The 24,411-nt window shown below is 39.5% G+C and overlaps 1 protein-coding gene across 2 annotated transcripts; it reads right to left on the reverse strand.

Moving 5' to 3' along the window:
- Positions 1–1,584: 1,584 nt before the first annotated feature.
- shisa9b (shisa family member 9b) lies at positions 1,585–18,877 on the reverse strand. Of its 2 annotated transcripts, XM_012878527.3 has the most exons (5): positions 18,745–18,876; positions 17,975–18,634; positions 15,997–16,103; positions 4,333–4,473; positions 1,585–2,752 (listed from the first exon to the last, which is right to left on the reverse strand). In XM_012878527.3, exons 2-5 carry the CDS (start codon positions 18,478–18,480, stop codon positions 2,370–2,372), a joined length of 1,137 nt encoding a protein of 378 aa, XP_012733981.2. In that variant the 5' UTR covers positions 18,481–18,634; positions 18,745–18,876; the 3' UTR covers positions 1,585–2,369. The 2 variants fall into 2 exon arrangements, with proteins under 2 accessions (XP_012733981.2, XP_036004621.1); XM_036148728.1 differs by having other exon boundaries at positions 1,585–2,749; positions 17,975–18,877.
- Between the last annotated feature and the right edge of the window lie 5,534 nt (positions 18,878–24,411).

The raw sequence follows: 24,411 nt of genomic DNA on the forward strand, positions 1-24,411 counted from the left end.
GCTAATTTAATTTCCAAAGGGAACAGCCCTGTTGGTAGGAAACATGATTTGCTAATTAACAAAAATGTCTCCTGGCATTTTTAATAAAATGACAGAGCTCCCTGAGGGTTGATAAAACTCCCCTCGTGATCGAGAACCGGGATGTAAACAGAAAAAAAGGCACTAAAACATTTTAAAACATCGAACACAAACAGAGCTATAAGGACATACAAACTGATTCATCTAAATCATCAACCACACCTCTCTGATAACGCTTTACAACAAGGTACACAAAATTTGGTTACCTACTAGGGAATGCCTTGAGAGCTAATCATGTACTAATGGGTAGTTAACTAGTACTTACTGGGGAACACACAGCCCAGCCTTATTAGGGGACCATTGGTTAGTTACATGGAAAGCAAAGAACAACTAATCATGAACTAATGGGTAGTTAACTAGGAAACCGAAGAGGAAAGAATCAGGAGCTAATGAGTAATTAACCAGTTCTTAATGAGGAAAACACAGCAAAACCTTATTAACCAGTACTATATCATAGAGATTGTATCATATCAGTTAAAGACATGTTATATTTATAAAAGATAAAAAAAGATTGATTAATATTGGATGATAGTCAGGTACTGATTAACTAATGATTGGTTCCTCAGTAAGTACTTGATATGATGTTTCACTACATGAAGTTAACAAAATATTAGCCAGGGAATGATTTGGTACTCAGTAAGTGACAAGGTTAAGATGGCAGCAGTACAAGTATATAAAATTGCTAATGTCTTTTATCAACAGGTTTACAAAACAGATAATCCAATACAACCAGTAATCACTAGGAAAAAGTTTTTGACCTCACTGGTCCAGGGTTTATTTGGAGAATTTCTCCTGTTTCTAACAAGTAGTCCCCTAATAACGCTTGCCTTTGTGCTTCCCAGTCCATACTGGTTAACTATCCATTAGTTCCTGATTCGTTCCTATCTGATTCCCTAATAAATAACTAGTAGTAGGGCTGGGCTGTGTGCTCCCCAGCATGTACTAGTTAACTATCCATTAGTTCCTAATTAGTTCTTCTTTGCTTCCCATATAACTAACCAGTAGTCCTCTAATAAGGCTGGGCTGTGTGTTGCTCAGTAAGTACTGGTTAATTACCCATTAGTTCCTAATTCATTCCTCTTTGATTCCCTAATAAATAACTAGTAGTACCATAATAGGGCTGGGCTGTGTGTTGCTCAGTAAGTACTAGTTAACTACCCATTAGTACATGATTAGTTCTTCTTTGCTTCCCATGTAACTAACCAGTAGTCCCCTAATAAGGCTGGGCTGTGTGTTGCTCAGTAAGTACTGGTTAACTACCCATTAGTACATGGTTAGTTTCCAAGACAATCCTTAGTAGTTAAGAAATGTTTTGTGTACCTTATTTTAAAGTGTTACCCATTCTCTATCTAACACTTAATGCATATTTGTGCTGAAAACAAAATTTCTTCTGTTTCATGCATTTTTTTTTCTTTATTGTTAAACAAACCCAACATGTTTAACTCCATGATCTTAAACAACAACAAAAAAATTATATATATTTTTAAGCAATACAAGAATCACAACTTTTAAACATATTTTTTTTTAATGTGTCTTGAGCCATTTCTATCAACAGTAGCACATTTACAGTCCTTCATATTTTAAGAACACTATGATGAACCGGGTATTTTTCAAACAAACATCAGAACTTTAAAGCCAGATTTCCAAGGTTTGAGACACTATTTAAATAAAGAATTACATCAGGCTTTTTCTTAAATGTGTACAGTTCCTGCATGTGTTGGTGGTCTAAGAAATTGTGAATTACAATATAAATTGAGGCAATGCTCTAGAGGGCTCATAACTAGAACAGATAGGTGGAATAAAATTAATATTGCATATTGCGCATAATTTGACATCTGTAGGATCAATGGATTATTTAATGCTCTTTTTTTAGATTAAGATGAGTTTTTTAGGCTTTTTAGTACATACCTTCTGGTGATCCATTTCATCAATCAACAACCAGGCTAGTACAATTTGCCAGTCTCCTTAAATATCTCAGTAGATACGTGTGACAGTGATTAGCGTCTCGCATCCCAACATTGTGGTAGGTAATGTCTTCATCTTTAGTGGTGAGATTATATGAGCATCAAACACGACATTTTGATTACAGTGCCCCCATGAGGCTCAATGACAGACTCAGGGTCCTGTCACAGTACACGTTAGCTATAGACGGCATATTGCTGCCCGCTCCCAAAACAAATGCACTTAGCACAGTCCATGTTGTCTCCTTGCAACCCCACTCACTGGCAGCAGTTAGTGTTGTTGTTGTTTTTTAATTCTGGCCTTATTTTGAGCCTGAAGATGGCAGAAGCTCACACTGTCACTTCTGTCTTACTGTTGGTGACAAAGTAGGGTTGTGGAGGCATGTAGTGGGAGCTGGGTAGCTCTTTCTCTGTGATGCCGGGTTTCTGTTGGCCATAGCTCTGTCGGAGTCCCAGGATGTCTTTGCTTTGCCAGGATTGCATCGCCCCTGGGCTGACTGCTATGTTGGAGATGTGGGACAGTGACTGGGAGCTGTGGCTCCTGTGGCTTTTGTACTTGTGTTCGCTGTGCTTCGTAGACCGCTGTCTGGGTGGGCTGTAAGGATTGGGAGGTTCTGACTCCATATCCATGCTTTCCATGGGAAGGCTGCCCTTGGCTGTCATCTCGATCGCCTGCCTGCGGTTGCTTTGGTAGCTGTCACTTGCTTTCTCTGCTGAAAATGGAGAAATAATCAGATGGGAGTGTAAAATAATAGAGTGCTTTGCAAAAGTATGGATGCTTCACATTCTGTCACATAACAGCCACAAGCTTTCAGTATATTCTATATATTGGGATGTCAAATAATAAACATATTTTTACTAATAAAAAGCTGAAAAATATAGAGTGCCTTCAGTTCCTTTTATCTCTTTACAGCACAACCAATTGTGTTGGAAAGATAAAATGTGAATTACTCCAGATAAAGCAAGTGGTATGAAATTCTGTCTTTTTTCAAGAGTTTCTATACCATACCATACCATACCATACCATACCATACCATACCATACCATACCATACCATACCATACCATCTTTATTTATAAGGCGCTTAAAAACAGCCAACGGTGGTAACAAAGTGCTTTACATAGCTACAAACTAAAACACATCTATTTTAAAACAATAAAAGTCTCACTGATGGTAAAAGACAAATAATAGTTTTTACGTTTTAAGCCGAGTTTTAAAAGTAGGCAGCGAAGGAGCCTCTCTTATGTGCAGGGGCAGGCTATTCCATAATTGAGGAAATAACAACAGAAAAGGCCCTGCCTCCTCTGAGCTTCCTTTTTAGACCTCGGTACCTCCAGGAGATGCAGTTCAGCTGACCTCGAGGGGTAGAGAGGGCGAGTAGGGATGAAGAAGCTCAGAGAGGTATGGCAGGGCTAAAATGTACTAGGAGCCAATGGAGTGAGGCCAGAATAGGGGTAATGCACTCTGTTTTTAGAGTACCTGTTAAAAGACAAGCAGCAGCATTTTGAACCAGCTCCAGACGAGAAAGCAAAGCCTGATTCACTCCAACATAGAGTCCATTACAATAGATCAGGCGGGATATGAAAGCATGGATTACTGTTTCAAGGAGTTGTCTTCACAGAGAGGATTTCAATTTTTCTAGCTGCCTTAAGTGATAAAAACATGATCTAACAGCTACTCTGATCTGACCATCTAATTTAAAATCACTGTCTAACTTAAAACCCAAGTCAGTAGTTTAAAATATGCTGGTTTAAAATACACTTTTAACTAAGTTATTACTTTAATTCTATGGACTTATTCTATTGTCTATTAATGGTAACATTGTTTTAATTGCTGCATCTTTATATTTATAGCTCTAAACTTACAACATTAAAAAGAAAAGAGACAAATTGTCTAGTGCCATGTTGTGACATGGAGATAGACGTTCTTTCATTCAAACGCTTCTTGACTGCAGACTTTTTTTTTTTAAATTAGCACAATCCTGCTACTATAAATAACCTCTCTGTTTCTTGCCATGCTGACATTGATGGACTTTGCTTTGCGGCAGTCCTTGTAAATTAATCCAAAGCCTCGACTCCGAGGCTTTAAATAAACTGCGTTTGTACTTGGGGAAAATGTTGTCGCCGCGCAGTCACATTAAATGTTCTTAGAGCTCCCTTGTTTAACTCATTATGCAGTGTGGATATTTTTATCGATTTATGTACCAAAATGTTCTTAGAAAGCCTTTAATTTCTCCCTAATTAAAATCAAAGGATAACTGCTGTTTTTTTTCTCATAATAAACTTCTTCTTACCCACAGCCTTCAGAGTGTTGTACTTGTTGAGATCCTTGAGGGGCGTCTGCTGTTCATAGGGGCTGGTGATCTGGCCCACTCCTGGATATGGCTGACCTACCATAGTGGGGGACTGGGCCACGTTGTTCATCTGACTGTTGTCTAGAAGAAGAGAAGCACACGTTCTTAACACAGCAACCTCCAACATGTCTGCTGTGTGCAAAACTAAAACTATACCACCTATGTGACATTCGCTTTTATGAGATTAGCATTTTCCCATTGTGTCACATTTTCCTAACGAAGGGTTCTTTGGAGACCCAGCTGGAGAATCTTGACTGGTCCTTGTTGCGCTGAACTAATCCTATAGCAGACATCTGGTAAATTAAGGGGTATACAGCAAATAGACTGGTTCCCTGCCTCCCTGGCATGGCAGAAGGAACAGATGTTCAGAGTGTCCTCTCTTTGCTCAGTTTAATCAGGATTACTGGAACATTTCAAATTGCAAGTAGCAGTTTGGGGACTGCTCAAAAGGGCTGCATAATATCAGGTAAAAAAAAAAATTGATTTGCAAAAACATTGTTCAGCGTCGCAATTTGACAATAACTGACTGAGAGAATGTTGTCCGGTCCAATAAGTCTTGATTTCAGCTGCAACATTCAGATGGTAGGGTCATATTTAATATAATATTATGAAACTATAGATCCATGATGCTTTGTATTAGTGGTCCAGGCTGCCGCTGGTGGTTTAATGGTGTACGGGATATTTTTGACACACTTTACCAGTGTTGTTGACCATGTCCACATTTATCCCATCAATTTAATATGACTAGTGTATTAATTCTCTAATAGCTACAGCAGAGTAATTGATAATATTATTAAGCTCAAATCATCTCAGACTGGTTTTCCTAAACTTGGTAATAGGTTCACTGTACCCCAATGGCCTACACAGTTACTACATCAATACAATAGGTTGCATTTGAGATGTGGTTTAGAAGAAGATTTGCATCATAAATATGCAAACCTGCAGCAACCTTTGATGCAGTATTGGCAATATGGAGAAAAATCTCTGTGTACTGAAGAATCGAAGCAATGCTGGAGATGAAAAAGGGACTCAAACCCGGTGCTAGGGCCGGCTGATAAAGTGGCCGATTGTCCGAGCAGCTCTTGTGATAGATATATTGTGGATAGTTATTTTGTAACGACAATACATTTTCAAAATGTTATGCTGCCCTACTGCTCAATATGTCTAGTCATACAGTTTATATAGAAAATGTCTGCATGTCTGACCTTTGCATGGTGTTCAGACAATTGTAACCTGTTATTTGCCTATTTATATCTTGTCTCTGTCATACCGTATTTTAAAACAATAGGTTATGAATTGTCTGTTGTACGGTTGTTTTGCATACAACTAATTGTTGTTATTTTTAACTTAAATAGTCAATGGCCATCTTGAAGTTTAAAAAAACACAAGAGAAAAAATACACAACACCTTACACAAAAAAACTCCCTCTATCCATTTGTGCTGCACAATGAATCACAAATACAGTATATCGTCATTGTTTGTCACAAAGGACTGTTTGGAGTGCAATAATTATTGGCTAATATATTCCAAGAGTTATGAACTTGCATTGTAATGTGACATTTACAAAATAATACTTTGTATAGCACATATTTAACCACTTGAAAAGAGTTTCACAGATGAGAGAGGAAAGAGAAAAAGAGCCGAATATCCCACCTAATATCATTATTGCAGTATTTTCTAATATTGTGCAGGCCTACTATCTGCCCATCTGACCATTTTTGTCTGTTCATCGAGTGGGTAACAGGGAACAGGGAACCAACATCATTCTTCCCAGCAACGCTCTCTGTCTTATTCTAGGTGGTCCCAAAGTGTTCCAAACCCAGAAACAATTTATAGTCCATCCAACAAGATCTGTGCCTGTCCCGGGGTCTCTCCCAGTGGGACGTGCTTAGAAAACACTAAAAGGGACCTGGGAGGAATGCTAATCAAAGACCTGAACCACTTCAGCTGACTCCTTTTGTTGAGAAGCAGCAGCTATACTCTTGCGCTCTCCTCAGATGACTGCATTTTGTGCTCTATCTCAGAGCTAAGACACCCTACAGTGGGAGCTCCAGTTAGCCAATTGTATCTGTGATGTCGAGTTTTATGGTCATGACTCATGTTTCATTACCATGGATGATGGTCGGTATGTAAATAAAGCTGTAAATCAGGAGTTGAACTTTTTGGATTCACCACAGCAGACGGAGAAGGATCTACATTACTGCAGACAAGGTCACACTCCATCCTGCCGTCACTCCTCAAAAAAGATAATTAAGGTTATGGCCTGAAAACACCAATATCATCTGCAAACAGGACATCCTCCTTTCTGTCGTAATGCTTAACTTTGACTCTGATATAAAGGCAACAATTACAGAGGCAGGTGAAAAGTTAAGGTTTTTTATTTAACAGATGACGGATGGAAACAGGACTCCCAGATCAGTGTGTGGAAAACTGGATCAGCTCGGCGCTGAGGAAGGAAGCGTAGAGTTAGTTGAGGTGATAAGCGAATTGCTGAGGGAGGAAGGGCTTACAGTTCCTGGTGGTTTGATTACTTCCTGGAGGAGGCATGTACCCAGGACTGAGGTTGCCAGGATGTGCACTTAGGCTGAACTGTCTCTCTCTGGGCTCGCTAGCTGGCAAGTGGGTGTTGATGTGGAGAGTGAAGGAGGGTGAACAGGGTGGTGAAGCACCCCACTAATGGCCTCGAGCGACACAGTCCTAAGCCTTCTCCAGATCCACTGAACCTTTGTGGACTGGATTAACAAGCTCCTATGACCCTTTTAGCAGTTTCACACGGGTAAAGATCTGATCCACTGTTCCACAACCAGGGAAAACAGCATATTGCTCTTTCTGAATCAGAGGATCAAAGATTGGTTGGAACCTCCTTTCCAACACCCCATAGCAGAGGTGCAAATCTTGTCCAGCTATTTTTTTTCCGTCTTTTCCTAGACATAATGTTGCAGGACTAAGGACGCCATGACAAAATGGATCATGCACTTTTTGTCCCAAGGTGGACTGGTACCCATCATACTTAAGGACAACCTTGTACACAAATATGAGGCTATGGACCAATGGTCAACATGATGACAATGGACTAAAAAAATCTGTCTTTTTAGCAAATGGTATTGTGTGTTTCAGCTTAGGGGCCCTTCGGTGTCAGAAGAGGGGCAACCAGTAAAATATTTCAATTCACAGCTACGTCTCACTCTTATTGTTGATAGTTTCCATTTGCAAAGTTTTAGAGAAACTGAGTCCAAAAGTCGTTTTGGTCGAGAAAGTGTTCTGATTTAAAACAGATCGTTAATAAAGAAAATAGGTTAATTAGGCTCTTATTCCCCTTTGGTCAGCAAGAAACTTTAATAATGTGCTAATTAAACTGGAAAGTCTCAAACTATCAAGGCAGGCTTACAAAATATTGCAAGGGACTCTTTTAACAAATATTTCTCAACACACCTTGACAAATGGTGTCTGCTGTGCTGTTGTATCACAGCAGCTGCTCTGTGTCAGTCCTATTTCTTGTCATATTTAATAAACAATCTCTGAGGTTTAACTCGGCTGTCTGTCCTGCAAATAACAACCAATTTTAGCTTCTAGTGTTTACAATATTTTTCTTTCCATCATTATCCAGAGCCCACTATGTCATATGTCGGGGATGCCAGTCTTAATTTGCCTTCCTTTCTTAAAACACAACCTGTGAATTACATTTGTTGGGCCTTTTCCTATTCCAATTGCACTGTGGATGGCATTAGTAAAAAGAGCAACTCTAAGTTGTAAAGCAATTTCAGTTGTGAAGTTGCATGATCAATGCAGTATGAAGAGTTTGATTTGATATTGAATCAATACAATCTCCAAATAGCTCCCAAACCAAGGATTTTGCTACAACGACTTCAGCGACTGTGACCTTTTTTATTTAAAAACAGACATGTATTCAATCTGTGTTAAATTTCAGGTTCTTTTTTGAGTTTACTGACCTGTTTCCATTTCATTAGTAAGTGGGCCACGAACACTCGTTTGGTGTGATCTCTTCACGATGATAAAATCTTCTTTAGGAAAAGGAAATAATAACTGAACCTTAAAAATTATTAACCTGTGTTTTATTCTATCGTTATAGATTTGCCAGAGAGATTGGATGCATGACTTTAAATTAACTAACATATTGGTAAATATAGATCTAACTAGGACTTCCTCCAGTTTCCTTCTTTGAAAATTGTTTTTTTAGAAAACTATTTTTGGGTCACCTCTAAACAAGCTCATTTGCAAGTGATGCCATTTAACCCGTCTGTCTTCCATTACTGTCAAAGTTAATGCATACACTTCTACGCTGAATTATTTAAATAGCTATTATCTACCAAATGCCTTAGACAAGCTGATAATAGTTTATATTTTATGTCACATTTTTTGTAGCCTGACTTCTGTCTGGGACTTTTCCTGGTGTATGATTTTATTTAATTTTTTTACCTTTAGTATTTATTTACTGCTGGCGGGAAGTCATCTGTACCGGTGCAGCTTTTGTATAAGCTAAAAAGTAGGCCAGTTTTGGTGAGGTTAAATACTCCATGGGTGTTGGAGGGAATAAGCAAGTTAACACTCAAGACACAGACACCTCACCCTGAAGCTCATAAAAGATTTAAAGGAGTATTTTGGGAGTTGTACACCCTGGAATAAACAGTGCAAGGAGAAAGGAGCTCTTATTTACTGGCAGCTAATGGCAGTTAATGATGAAGATTAACTTTATAACTTCTTCACCTGAAAGAGTTCATTAATGTTGTAGGTATATGTTCTCCACATCTGGACTGTATGCATATGTTAATTACCTAATCAGCTGTTTACCAAAGTAGATAAGCTGTTTATGTATTATTTGGAATGAATGCTTTTTGCAGGCTTTTGTCAAAAACAAGTTTGTTTTAGAGTTTCTACAAATGCAAAAAGTCCACACTTAAAGGGGCCAAGTCACGTGCTATGACGCTATGAATTGATATGCCAGTAGCTTACTGCTGTTGCACACAACGGTTTTCGGATTAAATGATCAGACCCTGTTGGCTTATCATATTTTGTTTCTGTGTTTTACATTTTGTTGTTGCTCTGTTTGTTAGTAAACAAACCGCTTTTGGGTTATTTACCATAACGAGATCATATGACCGAAAGTACGATATTGCGTATGCACACAATGAGTAAACAAGCCGAGTGAGTCAGCAACGCCTGGTGGTGGGGCGAAAACAAAGCGTAAGTAACCCTGTTACTTAAGCGTAAGTAACATAGAGTGGGCTTGCCTTCGACCACGCCAAGCTGTCACTTCACATCGAGGAATTGCAGGACGGACTACTGGCTGTTGTTGCCATCTTGCTTTCTGATAGTGGCGCAGTACAACAGGCAGATGGTGCAAAATTCTTTTTAGGCCCAAAAAGGACTAAGTAAACACGATCAGAATGAACGCTTGGCTTATATTGTTTTATTTTACAATGAATATAGGTTTTCTTCTTATGGTCAAAATATGTGACTATAGGTCCCTTTAAGCCCCTTTCAGAACATGGTGCCCTGATACACACAACCATGCTATACCTTTAAGGATCACTTTGGCATTTGCATGGCGCTGCTATGAGAGGAATGTGGTCTATAACTCAGCAGCATTCACCTAAACAATGTGCATAAAATATGTATTGGGCATGTTGCTGACAGCTAATAATATTTGGTCAAGCTCTATGCCAGGATCTTCATGCTTGCTGTCCAACTGTACTCAATGCTACAAATAATGTCCCTTGGAGTACTTGAATTTTTCTATCTTTTTGTTGCATGAAAACCACAAAGTTGAATACATTTTATTTTACAGTTATGTGATAGACCAGCACAAAGCAGTCCATAATTGTGAAATGCAAGAAAAACAATACAGTTATCAACATTTTCTACCCACTGTATATGTTGTGTGCATATACAGTATAAGCAACCCAACTTACTGCTATATCACTAGATAAAAGTGGCAGAAATTTCATTCAAACATGACTTTATAAGTAAATAGGTCCATCTGCGAGTATTGTTGTTTCAATATAAATACAACTGTTCTGTGAAGGCCTGAAAGGTTTGTAATAGAACATTAAAGACAAGTCAGGAATTAAGTTGTGGATCATTTTAAAACAAATTAGTTGCAAAAATTCCCTAGGTTTAAACAACTCGCAGACAAAGCAGACAGATAAATGAAAGTGCTTTAGTGAGAGGAGATGGAAATTTAATATTTTGGTCAACATGCAGAATGTGGCAGAAATTACCATTTTAAATAATCCATTAAACATGGTGGCCACATCACTTTTCTACAACAGGTACAAGAAAACCTGGTAAGAGTTTAGAACAAGATGCCATGTATTTAGATGGAGCTAAATACAGGGAGGGCCTGGAAGAAAACTCTTTCAGAGGCTACAAAAGACTTTAGATGGGGTGGAGTTAAACTTTCTACAGGACAACAACCCTAAACATGCAAACAGACCTGCAGTACAGTGGTTTGGATCAAAGCATGTTCATGTAGTGGACTGGCCCAGCCAAAGTTTAGACTTAAATCAGAATAAGAATCAATACTTGAACTCTGATGTTCACAGACGCTCTACGTCCAACTTGACAGGGCTCGAGTAATTTAGCAAAGAAGAATGGGCAAAATGTTCCAACTCTAGATGTGCAAAGCTGGTAGGGACATAACCAAACAGACTTTCAGGTGCAAGTAGAGTGACAAGTGGTTCTCTAAAGTACACAAAAGGAAAGTGCAGGATCATCCACATGGCTCCTTTTGTATCCACAGACTAATGCTTTCGCTGCTGTCCTTAATGTCGCCTTATCCTTAGAAATCTTGACCATTGCAGCTTTGTAACTACTTCCATACAATACGTGGATCAGGGACTCAGCATTGGTGGGTACGCTCTTAAACAGTTCCCCTTTTAATTCAGGAAGTGTGTACCTGAATCAGCTTTCGATTCAGGTACACTTTAACTGAATCAAAAGGAAATTTGTGTTAAAGTTTCAGTCACACTCAGAAAAAGAATGACCTCAACTGTTCAAAAGAAAACTTGTGTTGTCATAAAGAATTTTTGTAACTACACTTTGCACAATTCTTAGAGGTAACGTCTGCAGCTACTAGTTTTTTTTTTGTCTTTTCAGAATGGCTAAAGGAATTTAGGTTTGTTTCGTTAGGTGCCTTTAGTAGTTCAGACAAAACTCGACATTTAAAAAATAAAATAAAACCGATGCCTTGCTCACTTTCTTTTCTCTGATTTACAAGAAATACAGATGGCTCCTTATAAAGCTGTGGACTGAAGACTTAAGGACTCTGCCCATTATGTTATCAAGGTAATGCTTTTTTGAAAGGTAAGACAGCGTGCTAAATATCCAGAGCAGAATGTCTGTTAAGCAGAGCGTGGTCTAGCTAACTTTGCCACCTAATATTAGCTTTTAGTGTTATTTTGTGAGAAGCAGAATAAACAAGTGGCAATAATTAATATTATTTTAGTCCAATGTTTTAGTTCGAAGTAATAGTTTTTTTATTTGTCTGTTGTAAAACTAATTAGATGGTGGTCTTTTGTGTTGATACCACGGAACTGTGATATTGTTACTCAACGTTATCATACTGCGAGAGTCTCAGACCAGAACATGCCTATTTTAGATTTTACGTGTTATTTATGCCCGCAAGACATGATGATGCATCTTTGCATAAATCTAAATTCAGTGTGAGTGAATGTACAAATCACAGGCAGTAACAATGTTCACACTCATATGCATAAAAATTGGATTTGTATTTAAGTGGTGGCGTTTATTTAATCAGTTGTCATTGTAATGAAGACGTAGCTTAAATCTTTTTAAATGCAAAACTATCAGGGAGGGAGCCACAAATCAGCTTAATATCACAGTCTAAATAGATTATCTTGGACTTTATCCATGGGTGAAATGTAAATATATTCCCCTGAGATGAAGTCACGCATAGACTTTTTATCCAGTCTCTTTTTCTCAGTTGTCATCAGAGGTTATGCAGCAGTAATACATCTCTATCTCCAAGTGAGACAACGGCCTGTCATACATATGCGGTCTGATGGCAGTGAGCGAAGACTCGGTTCGCTCTGGCTGACTCTGGGGGCAAAAAGGGGCCCCGCTTCACAACTGCTCCGTGTAAGCAGGTGTCCAATAAGATTTAAGAATGAGAGCACTGGAGCGGCTCATAAAACCTGCATTACTAGCGTCCCAAGGACAGTTGCCCATTTTGGAAGAATAAAGAACAAAGATGGAGCCTCTCAGTCACTGCTATAAAATATCTGCAATGAAAAAATACTACTTGTCTGTATTTTTAGAAAGCATAACTGCAAGGTACAGATCAATGTGTGAAAACAAAACACTGTCTCACCTTCTAACCTCCCAAGAATTGCTGTCAAAAGAACACCCGGACCGCTGAAACTCAAACGTTAATGGCTCTCTGAGAGAAAATCCTTAATTTCTGGAATGCTGTAAGTTCCCAAATAAACAGCAATAATTACTGTTAACAAATTGTGTCCACGAAAGATTCAGTTTTCTTTATTTGTGCTCGTGTCAGTTAATTAAAGCTCACAACCCATTTTCTGTATAACAAATTTCTGGGTTTTATTTGCTTTCGAAAAAGCTCACAAACATTAGTCTGAATATTTTTTTGTTTTCACTAAACTAAAAGTAATTTTGTCTTTGAGTTATTTTATGCTGATCATTTATAAATGGAAAATTTGACCCACATCTAGTCTCTATGGCTTTATTATTATTCATCCATCCACTATCCTTGCTCGCTGGCGCATCTCTCCAGCAGCTATAGGACGAAAGGCAGGGTGGGCACTGGACCGGTCGCCAGTCCATTCTTGTGTGCCTCAGTGTTGACATAAAGCAGCTATAAATAAGATATTTACTGTAAAGTCAACCCAAATCATTCTCATTTGTCACCTGGGATGGAAGTAACATTCCCTATAAACGATCGGTCCTCTCCACCAACAATGTCTTAGTCATGTCTTTCTCCTTTCAACCTAGAGGTACTGTCCAGAACTACTTTGATTTAGAGTGTACCTCTTGTTTACTTCCTGGTTCCTGAGCCAATCTTATGAGATTTCCCAGGGTTCCCAAAACAGAGCGCAGCATTTGGTATGTTAGCTTGGCAAAAGAGCAGCGGCCTGAAAACATGGAAGCCAATAAGATAAGCGGAACAGAAACAGAACAGGATACAATATCATAGATCCTGTGGAAGTAAAAATTCAGTGCAACAACATTTAAAACCCCAAATTAGATTGTGATAATTGGCAAGCTGTTGTACCAATTTCAACCACAAAGTGTCAGTATTACTTATAGCTCCTTTAAGGTGCGTTCACATTGGCGCCACAACGTCGGCACTATTGCTAGCTCTGCACTATTGCTTCTCTCACCTGACATTATCGGCGGCCATTTGCAAAGCGGGTGACGAGCCAGAAATACAGCAGTACAATGGCGCTACCTAGTAATGCTTTCACTTCCCTGCCACTCCAGCCTCGCCACTCACTCTTCTCCAGGCTTGCTTCATTCTGGACTTGTCTCAGTGGTAATAATTGGTTGAGTCATACAACTCAGGCCGACCGCAGACCGCCACTATCAGTTTGTCTTCCATGTTGAATAAAAACTGCTTCGTCTCCGCTGCGGCCCTTCACCCCATGTCACAGCCACAGCCACACCCAGCTCCTGATTGGTTGTTGTGGCGCGTTTAAACTCCAACAACTGTCGCTTCCCATCTCTTGCAGACTGTCGTGTCCCTCTTTAATGGCCAATATTGCACATTTTGCATCGCCAGAATTGCCTCTGTGGCCTCGCTTAGTGCCGCTTTGCAAGGCAAGGCAAATGTATTTATATACACGTTGCTCCCGTGTGGCAGCTATGCATAGGGATATCATGTAAATCTGTCGCTCGGCCTGACACATTTGCGCTCGCTGTGAACGCACCTTAACAGAAACGCACACACACAGGACAAACAACCACGAGCACACACACTCGCTCTTGAACGCCACTTAGACAGACCAGTTAACCTAAACTGCCTTTATTTACCGTATGTGGAAGTAAGAGTACCGGCGGAGAACTCATACATACACGAGGAGAACACGCAAACTCCTGCAGGAAGATAACTGAAGAGCTTAACCTAAACGATTGCTATTGGTACCTCAAGCATTGACCTGATAGCATTTTGCCTCTTCTTTGCATATTGGGAATCTGATGCAGAGACCCTAGCCTGAGATTTGAACCCAAGATCTTCTTGCCTCTCGGCACCACTATTATTATTATTATTATTATTATTATTATTATTATTATTATTATTGAAAAATAGCTGCTAGATTTTCTTCCAATTTCCACTCTACACTGGACTTAATATTCAGCAGAGAATTTAAAAGACCTTTCACTTTTGAGTGATGTTCATGTGGGATATTATTGTTACTATGGACAAAGAGAAATGCCTGCTCCACTGTGGGTAAAAAAAAAAAAAGAAAGAAGCTTTTTTTAATGTAATGTTCTCATAGGAAAGAGTGAATTTGTAGGGGGTGAGACTCTTCATCAGATTGGCAGGGCAGATTAGGAAATAAAAAAAAAGAACCCTGCATGTGCACATCACTGTAGGTGTGCGTAGGCGTTGATGCTGATGAATGAAAGAAAGCGGCTGCGCTGAAAGGCATGAGGCCGTAGCCTACAGCATTGGCTAAGAAAGAGCTCTAGGCTGTCACTGGTAATTAGTGTCTGTACTCTGTGATTTCTGATGGCATGACTAATGCGTTCAACAGCCTGCCGGATTTTTGATTGGGTGTTTTTGTTTTTCCATCACTTCGGATTCGATTAAAATTTCAGAAAAAGGCAATCAAGCATACAGTATTGACTATCCAATATTTTAAACAGTGAGAGGTTTCATGACTAGTGACTGTGTTCTGTCTTTGTTAGACATTTAAAAAGGAATTATTATGGGAGTAAAGAATTATATTGGATAATACATGATTTTAATTTATTCTTCCAATTGTGTAACATGTAGATGAATTGACATACAAAATGTGAAGCAATAGTATTTTTTTGGGATGTCTAAATCCCTTATCCTCTAACAATGAGCTGTAGTTGGTATTAATGTTTTACTTAACCTTTTGCCTTTAAGTAAAATGTCTGCTCTGTTGCAGTGCCTCATTCACAAACACAATTGAATATACTCTCACTCTAGTTTGCACTTATTTAGGGAGTAAAACATTGAACCAGCCTATTCAATTTTTTTAATCTTGTTGAGAAAAGCTAGATTCAGATTTACAAAAAGGTGTATAAGGTAAGTTGAGTTTTTGTTTCTGGCTTTTAAGCATTAGCTTTGCTTACCTAAATCTATGATACTAATCAAAAACACTTGTTGCTGAGATTGAATCCAACTTCAAATTATAGATTCAGTTTAATTTAACACAATAAATAGCCTGCTAGTTTTGTAAATAAAAAAATAAAAAATTCAGCTTTTTGATGCAAACACATTTTGTCTACATTGTTAAAATAAAAGAATCAGAGGCAACTACATGTCAGCAGCATGTGCATTCCCAAACAAATGTATTTAGAGGATCCAAATGGTGTTTCATAATGTGTGTGGGGCGGTCAGGGCCTACTTACGGAAATTGTCAAGTGCCAATCTTGTTTGTAGGTTCTCATAGTGTTGACTCAGACCGATGTCATCCGTGTCATCTGAAGCAGGGTGGCGGATTACATGTGCCAGAGCTCTGAAGAGACAAAGAGTGAGGTTATCATTCTGTAAGTGCATACAGAAACAATGTTTTTGCTACCCAGCACTGAGAAAATAAATTAATAAATAAAAATCATAAAATTTCTATGGGAATTGACCTCTCATTTGACTCTCTAGTATTTTGGCACACAGAGGCGTTAGATGTAAACTCCATGACTGCAAAGGGTTGAGACCCAGTAGCTGCTAAATGGGCCCAACTCCTCAGCCCTCTGTCACCATGACATAGAGGGCTGCATGTGTCAATGTGCTGTTAGGTTTTCACCACACATCACATTGTAAATCACAGCCAGAAAGCTCTACTTCCTTTTGCCAGTGAGGACCTTCAATTTTTTTTTATCATGCCACTCAACCGTAGGTTTCTTTTGACCCTCTCTGTTCCTGATCAAGCGTCACACCATGACGTTTCTCATGTTTCAGTTGTAAATATCAGCTGTTTTTGACGTAAAAATTAATTAATCAGTGGGTGCAATTAGGTAATTTTGTAAAAGCTGTTTTACAACATTAATAATGTCTAATACACTGTCAGATTGCTAAACATTTCCAAACAGATGTTACCCATCCATCATACTTCCACCTCTCTAACTCAACATGGTGCTCAAACACCATGGTGCCCAAAGGTTAAAACAAAACGAAGCCAGGAAGAAGATGGATTCCTCCAACTCCCCTCGTCTTTCCAAATTGTGATTTGAAGGTAGTCAAAAAAATGCTTCTCCACCTCACTGATAGTGATGTTTTTGGGCTACTTTAGAAAGATGACAACTAGTAACTACTAACACATAGGAACCATTGTCTCCCCCTTGTGACAAACAGAGTTATTACATAAATTTCATGATGCCTGGGGAGATCCTCAGATGTCAGTCCAGGGCCTGCTCTTCCAATGTATTTGGTTGGTTCTTCTGTCACAAATAATTATTATATTTTGTTTCTAAAAATAACAAACATGCAATAAAGAATCCTTTTTTTATTTGCTTTTACTTGAATTTCTGTGATGCAATTTGTTTTTTGTTTTGTAATATTCAGTCCTAGTCTACAATGACAACACATGGAACCTCCACAGGGTACTGTTCATGTGTTATGATTTAAAATACACTTTTATACATGCCACAAACATCTCTTTTTATAAACAACATTGTTGGAATACAAACAATACTTAAAGAACTTCAGTTTCTGAAATATATGTATGTATGCAATAATATTTACCTGCCCTGTCCCCAGCTTAAATCTATTTTAAGTTGGGCATGTTAAAAGAAGGTTGCATGTGGACTGAACACCAGTTAAAATAAAAAGGTTTTTTTAAGGTGTTACAGCATACAGACATCAATGATCAGTTCTGTTTCTAGCCATAATTTGAAGATAGCGTCAAATTCAGAACTTGTTTGCAAAATTATGCTGTTGACCACTCAAATCCCGTTGCTTTGTTACTTTAAATGAGAATATTTTCATTCAAAACGTTTTGGCTTAAGCTCGAGATACAGATCAAGTCAGTTTTAAAATGGTCTAGTCTATGTGTGGTGGCTCTTGGTGGACTTCAGCCCGAGGTCACTTCTTGATTTCCCAGAAAACTCTTGGTTGGCTTTGCTCCATAATCTTCTTAGTCCTGTGGTTATCCATGTTCCTTTTTGTACCACACGTTTTTCCTTCCACTAAACTTTCTGTGCTTGAAAGCAGCCCGTCCTGAACTGTCAGCTTCTCTACAAATATGGTGGTATGCCCTTCTGTAAATGCGTCGTTGGACAACTTTCAAATCTTCCCAAATATTTTAGTTGGTCAAAACATGGCCATACGATTTCTGCATAAAACAAACGAATCTTATTTGTTTACGCACATCCGCAGTTGTGAGTTACGTACCTTGACATATCCCTGTTTGGACGGTGCGTCTTTTCCAAACCGAGCTTGGTGAAAATCCCTATCAGTGCTATGATGGCCACGACCCCGCATATGACATAGACAATCAGGTTGGATTTATCCTTGGCAGACTCCAGCGCCACGTCCACTTTTGGCGGGGGTCTTCCAGTCATCATCCACGGCGGGGTGTCGTAGTTCTTACATGTGGTCTGGTCCAGCCGGGAGCTTTTAAACGCGCAACAGAACCTGAAGCCACAGGTGCCGCAGCAGTACAGGTAGCTGCCCGTCCTGCACACGAACGGCGGGTCCCACTGACCCATCACGTCGTAGTAGCCACGGCATTTGTCCTCCGTGTGTGGGCTTTCCGTGGCTGCGCTCTCCCTCTCCACCGACTCGTTAAACCCGGTTACTATCATAAAGTCATCCGCGGCTTGATCCAGTTCGCCCTCCGCGTCACAGACCAGAACTTTCACCAGAAAGTAACCGAGCAGCAACTCAGTGCCTCGCATCGTTGCCCTCTTTGTAAGCCCTTCTTCAAGCCCTTAAAAGGTCTCATACACCCGGTTGCATCTTGAATAGCAGTTCTGCGTAAATATCCAAATTAACTCCAATCGCCATGCGTAAAAGCACGGTGCCACCTTGTACTTTATGTTCTCACCTTGACTGGAAAAAAAAAATAATACAATAAAAAAATCTGATGTTAGGAGGCAGACTGAAACAAGTTGCAATGAAGCAAAGCTCTGCGCAAAGACATGCTGGAGGGTGTCAAATACCTCAGAGGCAGCCTCACTCCACCGAGCGCGTTAAAGGCAGACAGAGAGAAGGTGAGAAAGACAAAGCAGACACCGTGATAGGAACTGGGGGACAGAGGAACAGAGGCAGTAGGACAAAGAGAGAGAGAGAGAGAGAGAGAGAGAGAGAGAGAGAGAGAGAGAGAGAGAGAGAGAGAGAGAGAGAGAGAGAGAGAGAGAGAGAGAGAGAGAGAGAGAGAGAGAGAGAGAGAGCTGTGCAATAGCTCTAATTACAACCCCTTACAGCCCATTATTATTGTGCTGTGTGGCAAAAATCCACCGCACATACGATCAGAAATCCAAATCTACCCAAAACAACCTAAACATCTTTAACATCTTTAGGATTTATCATGCTTACACCAACACTATTCATAATTCCGGCTTTTGGTGACAGACATTTAGATATTACAAATATGTTAGGAAAACATGATCAATAATGATGATTTGATTCATATACAGGGATAGCAAAATTTAACTTCAGTGACTCTGAAAATGAAAGTCATTCATTGCATTGACTCATTACACAAAAATGATATAGACTTGTTTCTGGGTAAGTATGATAACTGAAGCTTACAGGTAATTAAAACTAAAAAAATTGGTTCATCATAAAATAAAAATTTTACAATACCAACAAATAGAAATAAAAAATGTAAAAAATATATATATACAGAAATGTTGGCCACCTGAAAATGATGTCTATTGTATAGTGTATGGACTCAATACCTCTTTTGCTTGATTTGCCACATCTGTTTACGGTGGCATGGAAGCGATCAGCCTGGGGTCCCGCTGATGCTTTAATAGTGGAATTTAATAGTAGTACAAACGGCACCTCAGGGGTCGTGAGGTGGTCTCTGGTTGGCTGGCTTGTTCAAATTGTGTTGGCTCCATCCCAGATAGATGGATTCGGGGGTTGTGGGTTCTTGGTGCTCTCCTTTGCTCTTGTCTGTGATGAGGGGTGCAGCTATCCCTGTGTTGGTCCTTATTGGACTCCTGTGCTCTGGGGCCCCTTTTGGATGTCTGGGGCTCTGGTTTCCCTGTGTCTGCACCAGCCCCCTTGGGGGGGGGGGGGGGGGGGGGGTCTTTGGCTCCTCACAACCACTATTGAGCATTTTTCTTGTGGACAAACCTATAAGCACACTCTAACAAGCACCTACAGGTGCTTGGATTCAGTTGCTTACAGATACACTTCTGTACAGATAAACCCTAAAGTTAGCTTTGGCTGTCACTAAATACATCTTATCATTTAGTGACAGCCAATCAAACAATACAGCATGTTGTTCAGTGATGGTATCATAGAAGTTGTTGGTACCTGTGATACTTTTTCAGTTTGTTTTGTTGTTTTTTTCTATATCTCTTTCTGCAGTTATACAAACAGACTCCGGGGATGTTATCTTGTCCATTCATTTTCCTCTGCTCTATTTTTGTCACTTTTTCTCCCTTTTAACATTTTGTCTCACCATTCTCTCTTCCCTTTCCGTTTCTCTGTCCATTGACTTTGAAAGAATCCCAAAGTTTTTTTTCATACGTATCAAGCGGAGCACTATAGCGAAAGCAGTAATGCTTGTGAAAGTATATCTGTTAGGCTCTATGTGGCAATAAGAAAGCAATTCTTAGCTACACTGCAAGACAGGACACATTTCAAATTAATAATAATATTTGTGGCATTTCGCCCGTCTGCATTATTCCATGTGGTGAATCACTCATCCTTCGCAGGCCAGTACCCCATGAAATGCTCTTAAATTTTATGGTACACTACAGTGCTGACTCTGGACCTGATACATTACATTGGACCAGATGCAGATGCCAAGACACTTCTGACTTGGTTTCTATGTATAGAAGCAAAAGTGATGCATACCATCTACTCACTCAATGGCTTTGAGTTTCATTTAAAGACGGGGCATTCTTAAGATAGTAAATCAATGAATGTATTGATTTTATTCTTAAAATAAGAGTGTTTTTTTGTGTGTTAATTTCATACAATAGACTTTAGTTATAGATTTTTGATTATCTTAAGGAAGAAACAAATGATGACAAAGCTTTGTCAAGGATGGTTGTGCCGGAAAAGTAACAAATTATTTTTAGAGAAACAGTTTGATCTAAAATTATAATTCTCAGAAGCCACAAGAGAAATCTCACTCATTCCTTGTTTGATGTTGAATCATCTTTGGTATATGAGGCTACTTTTATTTACAAACCGCTGTCAAGGGAGCAGTCACTCATCTTGTTTTTTTTTTATATTTTTTATATTTTTTATTTTATTTTTTTATTTCTGTTTTTTTTCACCTTCTTTAAAGTTTCCTATAAATAGCTTTCACAACCTAACCAAGGATAGCACATCTGAGGTTAAAACAAGTTAGTTTCAGGACCAAATTTGTTTTTTGTACGAGGTTTTGTTTTTCCTGAAGATAAAAAATATGATTTTTTTTAATGTCTTATGTTGGTTCAAACCCACCATCTCATAATATATGGACGTTTCATCACTTTTCTCACAGTCATATTGCTATAACGTTGTATTGCACTCTTAAAAAGCCTCCTGGGGCGTGCTCTGATGGCGCAGAGGTAGAGAGCATGACCCATGTACGGAGGCCTTAGTCCTAAACGTGGCTGACCCGGGTTTAATTCTGGCCTGAGGTCCTTTACCACATGTCTTCCCCCGTTTTCTGTCAGTCTACTTTGAAAGAATGACCCACTAGTGCCACAACCACAAGTGGTAATTAGTCCCTGGCTTGTCTTTCTATCCCCCCGATTGATATTTTATACCAGCTTATCTGTCTAATTTATGGTCTTGTTTCTGAAGCAGAAACAAGCAATTTATACCTGCACGGCTTCTCCGCAGAAATCAGTTACGGCCATGTGACAACAAGACGACTCACTCCGTTAAATCTTTGCCCAAAAGTTTGTCATTCTCTGCCACACCGAGGATGGGAGCAGGTGGTGAGATGGGAGGGTTGTGTTTCATTTTAGTCAGAGACGAAGCCAAAGTGAGTGTTCACACAGTGGGGATTTTTATTATCATCCTGTTTTGTAACTGAGCAGCACAGCTGACGTTACGCAGCATCTCAGCGCTGAGATGAAAGAGGTTGTTGCAACAATGTGCCGTAAGAGGCTAGCACCTTAATGGACAGTGGAGATTTCTTGATATAAAGGGCATCATAGTAAATAGGAATATCATTGAAAGGGGAATTTCAATAATTCAGTGAAAAAAATAAAACTGATATCATGCATAATCATTACACACTAAACTATGTTATCCATTCCGCTTTAATTTTTTTGTGTGTTTATTGTGTTGAGGGAATGAAAACCCTAAAACTGAACAAAACAGAATATTTGAATGTTAATTTTAAAATCTACTTTTTAAAATTCAGAAATGTCACAGTTTTCCAGCCAACAATTGTTGATGGCCTCCACAGAAAGGATGAGCCACAGACGGTCATTGCTGAAGAAGCTGAGGGCTGCATCCAACCATATCAATGGAAAGTTGAGTGGAAGAAAAAGATTGGTGGTCTAAAGATTTTGAGGTAACTACTGAGGTCTACTGCAGCCTTGTACATATTGTGAAGCAAAACATATTCAAGGGTTTGAGGGAGAATTGACAAGGCGACAATTCAATGAAGAGACTCGACACTACATCTTTGAGAACTTTGTTGTACGAAGTCATGGCAATTATCAACAGCAGGCCACTCTCTGTGGAATATGTAAATGGTCCAACAGGCCCTGAACCGTTGACATCTAACCACATCCTAACTATGAAGTCAACCATTGTTCAACCTCCACTGGGAGAGTTCATGAAAGAAGATTTGTATCCTCAAAAGATGGAAAAGAGTGCAATATTCGGCCAACGAGATTTGGATCTGTTGGAGGAAAGAATATTTACTCAACTTGCAACCAAGACAGAAGTGAGTGCACACAGAAGAGATCCGGAGATAAATGATATAGTGCTTCTACAAGAAGAGCTTGCACCACATAATGAATGGGAGCAAGCTAAAGTCACAGCTGTCTATCCTGGAGCAGATAATAAAATGAGAAAGGTTAGATTTTAGTTATCAACAGGACATCTCTTGGACTGTGGCTCAAGCAAGCACTTCGAGAGACAGGCGTATCAGGAATTGGGCTGCATCTCCCACATTCCCGGAGTTAAGTCATTTATGAACCAAAGTGGTTTAGCTCAGCTGTGTTAAGCAGGAATAGAACAGGACTGTTCCATAGTATCCAAAATCCTTAGGGTCCAAAATACTTTTTAAAGTAAATTTTGCCTTTCATTAGGAAATCAAGGTCCCAGAGTCTGAAGGAAAAGTGGTGAGAGACTGAATCCAAGCTGGTTAAAATCCAGTGTTTTCATAATCAGTGATGGTTTCAGGAGCTATGACATTTCACATGTACTGGTCCATGGTGCTTTACCATTTCCATAGTCAGTGCAGCTGTTTACAAAGACATTTTGGAGCATTTTATGCTTCTCCTTGCTGACAAGCTTTATGGAGATGCTGATTTCATTTTACGGCAGGAATTGTCCCCTGCCAATAGAGCTGAAAGCAGTACTCATGCAGTGCAGTGACTATCTAAATGGCATACTTCATTGGTCTGTAGAGTACTGTCAAGAGGAAGATGTGACCAGGACAAACAATGGAGGAAGCCAAAAGATGCTACTAAACCAACCTGAGCTTCCTTAAGACGTCAGCAGTGCCACATTATAAAGTGCTCCATTCTTTGTTGCATTGATGCAGTAATTCATACAAAGGTGGCCCTGGTCCTGCTACATATACTGTGCATCAGTAGGGCAGACTTTTTCAGTAGGCACACATTTCTTTAAATGAAAGTACTTCCTTAACGATCCTATATAAAAGTCTGAGAAACTGATATTTGTGTATTAACTTTGCTTTTTTATGTGGAGAAATTGGCCTTCAGAGGCTAAGTCCCATTTCCCGGTGTTTACCTTGCACATCAATGGCTACCTCCTAGCCCTTAATTTCTGCTCTGAGGTCTCTTTACTTCCTTTTTTCTTATGGTTTCTTAGTTTTCCAGTCTCTTATTGGTTTGAAGTTTTATATTGGGTTGTGTTCTGTTTGTGTACTGCTTATTAGTTGCAGGACGGTGTTCAGTTCCTGTTCTACCATTCGTTCTCTTTGATTCCCCCTGTCTCCGCTCTCTGATTGCACTCTCAGCTGCTTCCACCCTGCTCATTAGTCTCAGCTGTTTCTTGTTCCACTCATAAATTCTCCTCAGTGTATATTCCTAGGTCCTTACTGCATTGTGTGCAAAGTCTTTGTCACAGCTGGTTAATAACAATCATCTTTATTTGTCATTGCAACTTTGCACATTCCAATTTCATCTGTCCTCTGCATTTAAACCATCGCGTAGCATTCTGCCACACCTGGGGAACATTCTGTGTCTGAGAGACCCAGAATGTTCCCCAGAGTGGCGGTCAGTGGGATTTGAACCAGGGAACTTGCCAGCCTTGCCAGGACTCAGGTGCTCTGCTCTAAGCCACTAAGCCACCCCCCACAATGCAGTTCATCTGCTCAGTTCTGCTCTCTTCTGCTATAGCAAGGAAGCATATAAAGCATCTTCCATGAACAATGAGATGTCGGTATTCCTTGCTGCATCACATAAACACTAACAGAAAAAATAACCAGTTTCTCTGAAAAAAAAAAA

The sequence above is a fragment of the Fundulus heteroclitus genome, chromosome 16, assembly GCF_011125445.2.
Source record: "Fundulus heteroclitus isolate FHET01 chromosome 16, MU-UCD_Fhet_4.1, whole genome shotgun sequence".
In the NCBI taxonomy this organism is placed as follows: Eukaryota; Metazoa; Chordata; class Actinopteri; order Cyprinodontiformes; family Fundulidae; genus Fundulus; species Fundulus heteroclitus.